This window comes from Electrophorus electricus, chromosome 3 (assembly GCF_041902795.1).
Source record: "Electrophorus electricus isolate QZ-2024a chromosome 3, ASM4190279v1, whole genome shotgun sequence".
In the NCBI taxonomy this organism is placed as follows: domain Eukaryota; kingdom Metazoa; phylum Chordata; class Actinopteri; order Gymnotiformes; family Gymnotidae; genus Electrophorus; species Electrophorus electricus.
Window position 1 is genome coordinate 23435871 of NC_137499.1, and position 8863 is coordinate 23444733.

General features: G+C 39.5%; 2 protein-coding genes across 2 annotated transcripts; one reads left to right on the top strand and one right to left on the bottom strand.

Annotated features, from left to right (window-relative positions):
* Positions 1-1337: 1337 nt before the first annotated feature.
* cep20 (centrosomal protein 20) lies at positions 1338-3412 on the bottom strand. Its single transcript, XM_027006767.3, has 5 exons — positions 3287-3412; positions 2705-2902; positions 2478-2562; positions 2181-2304; positions 1338-1975 (listed from the first exon to the last, which is right to left on the bottom strand). The coding sequence occupies exons 1-4, from the start codon at positions 3312-3314 to the stop codon at positions 2187-2189; spliced, it is 429 nt and encodes a 142-aa protein (XP_026862568.2). The 5' UTR covers positions 3315-3412; the 3' UTR covers positions 1338-1975; positions 2181-2186.
* On the top strand, positions 3394-8848 carry ube2g2 (ubiquitin-conjugating enzyme E2G 2 (UBC7 homolog, yeast)). Its single transcript, XM_027006757.3, has 6 exons — positions 3394-3544; positions 4079-4114; positions 4225-4270; positions 5692-5810; positions 6577-6717; positions 8082-8848. The coding sequence occupies exons 1-6, from the start codon at positions 3502-3504 to the stop codon at positions 8192-8194; spliced, it is 498 nt and encodes a 165-aa protein (XP_026862558.1). The 5' UTR covers positions 3394-3501; the 3' UTR covers positions 8195-8848.
* Positions 8849-8863: the final 15 nt, after the last annotated feature.

Below are 8863 nucleotides of genomic sequence, written 5' to 3' on the forward strand. Positions count from 1 at the left end.
GCTGAGAGTGAATGGTTGGTAGTCCAGGCAGTTTTGTAGGGTTGTAAGGAAATCACAATGTCCACTATTTAGAAAAAGCAAAGCAATTATCGAATTGTTCAGCATGAACTTATAGCAACTGAAACTTTAATCACAAATTCCAAATAGTTTTTCCTATCACAAACATCACTGTCTTATCAATTTATAAATAAACCATAAGTTGTTGTTTTATAGATTTTTGTAAACCACAAACTACCAACCTTTCAATTTGAGAAAGTGCATTACATGTTATGCATGTGGTCATCTGTAACAGTGCTGTATTCTTAAGACTCAGATAGGTAACCTGTTTTTCAGGAGTAAGAGAGAATGTACTGGTCAGTGGAAGGTGTGAAGGAACAGTCTGTCCCACAGCACAAACACACACAGCCCTCCCTTTTGCCTTTACAAATATGAGGCTTCATAAGCTTTTGCCCACTTTTATCTTCTGGGCAAAGCTGCAAAGATGCTCCAGCACTAAGACTCTAAAGCAGCCCTGATTCACATGAGAAAGCCCTCAGGAGAATGCTTAACCAAGTCTGATTACAAAATGACTGCTCACTAACAAGCATCATTTCCTGTTTACTCCACCCATCCAAACCTGGAGAAACCAGTAAATAGAAGTACCATAATATAATATACTGGAAATTGCTCTTTATTCTTTAAAAATGTCTGGATGGCCAGACACATCTGTTACCTTTGGACTATAGCTGTTGTTTTCAGGAACACAAAAAGATTAAATAAATCAATAAAAGTGTAATTGATCTGGACCCTGTTTCCCAAAATCATCAGTGTAAGATCATCTTATGAGAGTGTTCAGTGTAATCTTGCTTTGCTATTTCAATGGTCTTTGTGTTAAAATGCTTTTAGGAAACCTTTCCGTAATATTCTATGGATCTGTTGTATGTCACAGATCTGTTCGACTTCAAAAACTCCATTTTGGAGGATGGAATGAACACACAGCTGCTCATCTCCCCTTTGGAGCTCTTGCAGCACACCATGTAAAAAACACTTTTAATCTTTCTTTCTATGGAGTTCAAGGAAACTACAAGTTTTTGGCAACAGAGGACTTTAACACTGTATGTGACCTGTAGAGCTGGCAAGTCAAAGCGATTCAGAATACTGACAGTAATGTCCCAACTATTGAGACCATATTGCTTCATTGTGGCTAGCAGTATGCAATAGTTCAGTGTCACTTTTACAGGTTAAATGTGATTATGTTAAAAAGATTTTTATGGAAAGCTTCTTTCAGAAACTCCAAGACTTCAATTGCTGGCAGCTGTTCTCTTATAAGAAAACTATTCTCCAAAATAAGAGAAAGGTAATGTTTAAAGATAACTTTAATATACAAAATGATGACATTTAAATAGCTGAGTTCAAATTAAAATTTGGCAAATACAGAAATATTTTAATATGTCACAAGTGCAATCTAACATTCCAGTAAGTTAAATATTTGAGATGGATTGAGATGGATCTGCATAAATCATTAAGCCAGTCAACCTGCTAGCTACTGCCACCATGTGGTCATGCACATGCCTTATTATTATGCAGTCATTTTGCATTTGAATGTCTATATATTAAGCATTAAAACAATAAAATAGTTCAAAACTTTATATTTTAATGTGCAAGTAAAAAAAGAAACAGGATTATTCATACCCTGCTGAGCAGGTGAACATAGCCATGACTACAAAGATCTCTAGACTTACCAACTACTGATGATGGATAAAGTGTGGGCAGGACACTGGCTAATTACACAAGTGTCTCCAATGAGACTCCTGAACAAAATGTAAAACTGCTTTTTACCATCAATCAGTGAACCTAATACACAGTAAAATTACAAAAAGAGACAGTAAAACACCAAATGTTCTTTGGCCACTTTAACATGCAAACCACAATTATTTTTCTTGTGCTTTGAGTGCTGGTAGTGCATCCTTCTCCTTAGTGAGGGTTCTTCAAATACCTGCAAAATATTTTTGTTTGTTTGTTTTATTTATCGGTAATATGTTTTCATGATCATGAGTCAAATGAATAGAACCACAAAGTATAACATCAACATAGGTGGTATACATTCAAAACACACAATTTTCCATTGGAATGTTTACGCTTGTCCTTGTGCCAGTATAAGCCCAGAATGTGGAAAAGCAGAATGCTGTTCCTTCTCTTACTATCAGTCAGTGGGGGAGTGGTTTGGAGGAGTCTGGACTGAGAGGTGTGGAAGCAGTCCTGAGGTACAGTTTTCTCTCATCACCACTGCTCAGGAAATGGGAAACCAGGCCATAGAGTAGAGGACTGCCAAACATTATACAACAAAGATATCAGATCTTGTGAAACTGCACCTACAGCCTGAACATTTATGCGAGACATGTATAAATGTACAAGCATAGCTACTGTACCTCATTTCACTAGCAGAAAGATTCTGTATTGTAATAGAAAGGAGAATGACATTTTTAAAAAATGCTTACACTGTCCTAGAAGTAGGGTCTTCTACAACATTCAGTTGACTTGCTAAAAACTGCCGGTCCAGGGGAACTTCTGGTTGGCCTGATTCTGAGACATGTTTAACAAATAGGTTCTTCAGTGGGGCAGTTTTGTATTGGCATCAAGAGTTTAACGAACATGAATGTACTGTATTTATAGAACGCCTCTCAATGAAACGTACAAACATTTTAACATCTGCTAGTAAGCTCACCGGCAGTCAAAACCGACAGTGTGTATCGGTACTTATTGAACTCCAGATACTCGCGTATCAGCTCATTTATTAGCAGATTCTCGTGAGACAGCGGAGGACGCGGTTCGCTTTGGTCGTCTAACGCGGTGAAAACTTCGGCTCGAAGCCGAGCTCTCAGCGCTCCGAGAGCTCCGCGCCGCTCTAGCGCCTCCTTCAGTGCTTTTTGTAGGAGAGAAACAATCACAAACGTTAAAATACAGCGGCCGTGACTGAGACGAAATGTCACCGCAAAGTCCAAGTACCCTAGCCTTCAAATCATTTTCCTGGCAAATAGTTGGCTAACCTAAGTTAACTATCTTAGCTAGCGCATCTCTCAGATAACGTTTGCTAACAATATCAAGCTAGCTTGATAACAATATGCTAAGCTAGCTATCTACCTACATCAGATTTCAAATATATTAAGTAACCTGGTTTAACGACTGAGTTAAACCAAGTTACTTGTTATAAGGAGATGTCTAGTATGAAGTTACACTTATAAAGCGCCTTTCGCATAACCCAAGGACACATTACAATAACGCTTGTGTTAGCTAACCAGCAACTTACCACACTTCAACTCCGCCACGGTTGCCATCGAAACTAACAGCTAACAGCTAATAGCTAGCGCCTGTCAACGGTCTTCTGAAGGCGTTTACCGCAAAGGTCCCTGTCCGACAAGCCTTTCGCCCCGGAAGAAGATTTCTCACTGACGGCTGCTTTACTCCACAACAACTCCAGTGCTTAAAGATCTGACAAACCGAGACGGCTTGCCACAAGCCACTATGGCTGGAACAGCTTTAAAAAGATTAATGGCTGAATACAAACGTAAGTAGCGAAGATCGTTCCTCAGGTAATACGTATTGATGCTTTAGAACATGTCACAATTATGTTTTCTCAGCCAGGTAAATTAGCTAACTACCTAGCTAATACGTAATTGCTAGCTAGCTAGTTTATTTGTTGTAAGGGAAATGAAAAGTTATTTATTGTTAGTGCTACCATTATGCATTGGTGTTGCCCTATTGGTAGAAATCCTGTTGGTCTCAAAATATTAGGTTAGTTAGGTAACTAGTTAGCTAGCTATTTTAAACTTATAAACGTTAGTTATACTGTAGCTGTCTGAGTTAAAGCTCCGAACGATGTTAGCCATCGGCGTTTAGTTTGGGTTATATCCTTTAAGTTATTCGGAAAACAGTTGATTGTGTTACCAAAGTTTAACTTCTCTCTGAAGACTTACCAACTAATGACATGGTTTACTGAGTGTAACCCTAACCTGAGTTGTTAGTGAGTGTTACTGATGATGTGTGTTGCCCACTGCTTGTAGTGTTTACGAATGATTTATTTGTACCTGTTTTTATGTAGAGCTGACTCTGAATCCTCCAGAGGGCATTGTTGCGGGTGAGCTGTGCTGAACCGCTATACACCACACTAGTAAATGTTTTAATTGCTGTGAACTAAAAATAATAAAAAAGGACGTATACTACAACTCGGCTTTTTTTTTCTCATAGGTCCAGTGAATGAAGAAAATTTTTTTGAATGGGAAGCCTTGATCATGTAAGTACTCTTGATTTACATTTATGCCATTTAGCTGATGCTTTTATCCAAAGTGACTTACAATTATGACAAGTGAGGGTCTTGCTCAGGGGCCCCAACAGTGGCAACTTGGCAGTAGTGGGGCTTGAACCAGCAACCTTCTTATTACAAATCAAGCACTGTAACCACTGAGCTACCACTGCCCCACTTTTGATGCTTATATAAGGGATGGAGCTTCTGCGCCATGCTGTCAGTACTCATGCCCGTAATACCCTGCAATCCAAAGATGAATTATTGTGGACACAGCTTTTAAATTCTGAATTATAGATGGGTTTCAGTGGTGGTTCAGTCATGATAGGAAAGCATTACAAAAGCTCAGTAACACTGTTCATTTAGTTTGTGAGGAAAGCATATGGATGAGCTTGTGGGTTGAATGTGAACCTGTGTCTTAAATGCTTCCTGCTGTCCTGCAAGATGGGGCATGAATATGTCCTGCAAGACAGTATAATTGGTTATTTGGTTAATTTGGCTTTTCTCTACTTTCATTATGATTCACAAGAAGTGTGTATTTTATGTTTTGTCAAATGTATTAGTAAGATTTAGGATTTATGGCTGTTCTGCTAGTCCATTTTTTTTTTATCATAGCAGCTGGTGCAATCCTCATACAAATCATCTTATCATGTGATGAATAAGTTGGAATTTGTTAGATGTTACATCCATGACTACTAGCTCTTGTTGTATTTCATGTGTACATGGAACTACTCACTGTCTGTGCTGTGGGAAAGATAACAGGTTTAATTTAGCAGCTGATTTGAGATAAAAAAGCAGTGCCCTGTGGTAAACCAAAGCCATACTTGGACAGTTAGATATTTGTTGAAGTGTTGTTCAGTGCCAAGCCTAACAGGGAAGGACATGGCCCATTAATAGCAGCTGATGGACAGATCTCTGGGAATAAAAACACTAATAATTTGCTTGTTAAATGAGTATTTGAGATGCATATTGTGTGTTTCTGTGCCTTTGATCTAATAAAATCCATTACACAAATTATTCCAGGCTTTAGGATTGTAGAGTAAGGTGTCTGTTTTCCTTTCTCCTTGATTTATTCACTATTACCCCTAAACTGTTTATATCAGGATTTTATGTGCCTTCTCAAGTCTCAGCAGTGGCATTGCATAGTATGGTTGCTGCTGTGAATGCCTGATTAAAAATGTAAAATGATTGGTGCATCCTTCACCATTGCACAAATCAAAATGCAGATTATAGTTTTCAGGGGGCATGTGAACAATGTTAGAAGGTCAGAAAAACACAGCCAAGTAATTTAGTTGCTTATTCAGGTCTTATTCATTGTTTTGAGCTGTTGCTGTTGATTTCCATTAGCTCCCCATTCAGGAGCAGAGGGCTCACTCAAGCATTATTATATAGGAGTCTGTCTCTTTTCTCAGGGGGCCAGAAGACACATGTTTTGAAGGTGGAGTTTTCCCTGCCATTCTGAGTTTTCCCTCAGACTACCCCCTCAGTCCCCCCAAGATGAAGTTCACCTGTGACATGTTCCACCCCAATAGTGAGCTGCTTTCACCTGTATGCATTTTCTTGTCTGTGTCACCTCTCTCTCTCTCAACTTTAGTAAATTAGCATAAGCAACATCCTTGCTATAGACCACATGGAAAGCATAGATTACAACAGGGTAAATTAGATTGTAGTTTGGTAGCTACTGGCAAAAGGGTCCAAGAAGCAATAAGACTTATCCCTCCTGTGTGGGGTTGCTACATTGGATCATATTGAAACCTTGTGCATTCTGTATTACACTGGGGAAAAATATAGTAACTGCGTTTTAAAGGGATATCAATCATGAGAGAAGCCTCGATACCAGGCTGGGGCCTGTAAGAGGCTGGTGGTGTTCTCAACTCTGCCTACTGGACATTCAGAACTATGTCGCTAAGGAACTGTGGCTATTTTACAGAAAATGCATCGGCTAGGCAGTAGATAAAAGGCAGTGGGCTTATCAGGCAAGATGGAGAGATGGCATCAACACAGCTGATCTAATGTACCTCTAATCATGTATGCCTTTGTATGTGACATTCACACAGCCTCTGCCCACACATACACACCTATGTGTGTCCATGTGTTTCTAAGTGTACGTGTGTTTTTGTTTGAGTCAGATTGTGTATAAGGGCACACACTCTTACTCTCAGAGTGTCCACCCAGCTCAGTGTGTCTGAGCTCACCTTCTGGCCTCTCTGCATGTAGTCTAGCATGAGGACTCAAGCATGTGTGTCTGTGTGTAGTGTAGTGTATATGCAAGCTTACTCTTTGTTCTCTGTCTGCAGTTTACCCAGACGGGCGTGTATGCATCTCGATTCTGCATGCCCCAGGTGATGACCCCATGGGGTATGAGAGCAGTGCTGAGAGGTGGAGCCCTGTACAAAGTGTGGAGAAGATACTGCTGTCTGTGGTCAGCATGCTTGCAGGTCCCATAGCTACACACACACACACACACACACACACACACACACACACACACTCACAAACCCTTACACTGGATGTACATACAGAAATACATTTAATCATCATTTAAGGTTCTCTGTGTAGCTTTTGATCATTGGTTAGTTTGATTAGTTCAGTAAAATGGATCTTGCCTCCTGTAATCATGGGAAGTATGTGTTAGAGTACTTAAAGTAATTGGTAGGATTTGTAAAGGGACATAGTTCTGCATGTCCATTGTAAGGGTTTGTAAAGATTTTAAAGTCTTAATGCTCTATAATAAAAATAACTTTTATGTTTTCAAGGCATAAAATGGTGCTTCATTTTGTATAAACTACTGGGAAGTTCATGATAGTTCCATCCCACACAGGTATACAAACAAAATATTTCATAATTACCTAAATTATGTTACCTATGTAATTACCTATGTGTCTGTCCAAACTGCGAACCAACAAAATCAGTCCGAGTTGACTGCAGGTTGGCATTAGCTGGTCTGTTGTGAACCTAGCACTGGACTGAATATTGGCAGATGACAATGCACCACTGTGCCTTATTGCTGATTCAAATTGATTCTTTTTGATCATTGCACCTAACCATCAAATAATCGATAAAGTTACTTTTGAACTATCTAGCTAGCTATCACACTCTCTGCTAATGATGAATTTATGATGATGCACAGGTTGTGCAACTCTTGCTTAGTGGACAGGTGATTTTGGCATCTTTAGAAAGCTAGGTGGCATCTTTGCAATTATATCAAATCAAACATTTTTTTTTTAAAAACTTGATTTGATTATGCTGTGAGGCCTGACACTTCATTGAACTGATCATGCTGTGTTATGACGAGCATCTCTCTCTTGTGCATACACACTCATTCAATTTTTATATTTCAGCAAGATGCAAGGTTTTGACTTCAAGCCATATGAACCTGAATGTTTATATACCTCATACTGTAGAACGTATAAAAGTTGGAAATTTGTAAAAATGTTGGTTTAGTTTTAGATGAGCAGTGTGAGTCATATAGAGACCTCAGATTAAATCGGCTTGCTATGGCCTTGTGTACCTCTCTTGGGCTCTCTTTCCAACATATTGTTTTATACACAAATCCTCTGATAGTCACTCATCACTATGATGTAATTCTGCAGTGCAAAAGCATTTAACTCAATAAAATATTTACAAAGCATTTTTAAGGCACATTTAATTATGAGTGTACCAAATTTCTGTAACTTGCACTGCAATGGCAGCTGAAGTCACTGCTGCCCTCCAGCTGTTCTAAGATGCCACTCTGTGCATCTTCACACATGGGCAATGTCTGAGTGATTTTGAGTAACGGTTGTGCTGTTTTTCCTCTCAGAGCCAAATGATGAGAGTGGAGCCAATGTGGATGCCTCCAAGATGTGGCGGGAGGACAGGGAGCAGTTCTACCGGCTCGCCAAGCAGATCGTCCGCAAATCCCTCAGCCTCTGATCATCTCTCACACACACACACACACACACACACACACACACACACACACACACACACACACACACACACCCACACCCACGGCCAGGTAGATTCAACCATGGACCATGGAAACTATCGCTTTCACATCACCCCCTTTCACTGCCCCACCTGCCCTGTCGTCTACCCCAAAGGATGTGCAAAGAACAGCTACCTAGATCTCCCACCACCACATCTAAACTCCTTTCCCTTCTGCTATCACACTGAGCACTTTATCTGAACCTGTTTTCTGTCCTCTACAGCTGAATCGAAGGATGCATGGCTGTTGAAGAGAGAGACTTCCTCATAAATCAGCTGATTTCCTGCAAAACATTCACTGCACTGGGTCTTAAGACAGTGTTTGAGCTTCTATCTGAATATAATTAAAGGATCTGAGTAGAATTAAAGGAACGGTCCTTTCGTCATTTCCATGGCGGTATAAAACCATGGATATTATTCAGTCAGATATGTTTGTTAATGTTTGATAATATCAAATCTATTCTTTTGAGAAGACAACATGAATAGTGTGACAATTTATCCATGGGTTTATTAATGATTAGTTTGACTGGATTTTAAGTGATTGTTGAATAGATACTCTGGAGTGTAGATATATGCAAATAAAAAATGAACTGCAATTCATATATTTCCTCTGCT

Coding starts and splice junctions, on each gene's coding strand:
- cep20 (XM_027006767.3), bottom strand. CDS start 3,314: ATGGCAACCGTGGCGGAGTTGAAGTGTG. Junction 2,563..2,704: donor ACTGTCGGTTTTGACTGCCG/GTGAGCTTACTA, acceptor AACATGTCTCAG/AATCAGGCCAACCAGAAGTT. Junction 2,305..2,477: donor GACCCTACTTCTAGGACAGT/GTAAGCATTTTT, acceptor AATGTTTGGCAG/TCCTCTACTCTATGGCCTGG.
- ube2g2 (XM_027006757.3), top strand. CDS start 3,502: ATGGCTGGAACAGCTTTAAAAAGATTAATGGCTGAATACAAAC. Junction 3,545..4,078: donor ATTAATGGCTGAATACAAAC/GTAAGTAGCGAA, acceptor GTTTTTATGTAG/AGCTGACTCTGAATCCTCCA. Junction 4,115..4,224: donor TCCAGAGGGCATTGTTGCGG/GTGAGCTGTGCT, acceptor TTTTTCTCATAG/GTCCAGTGAATGAAGAAAAT.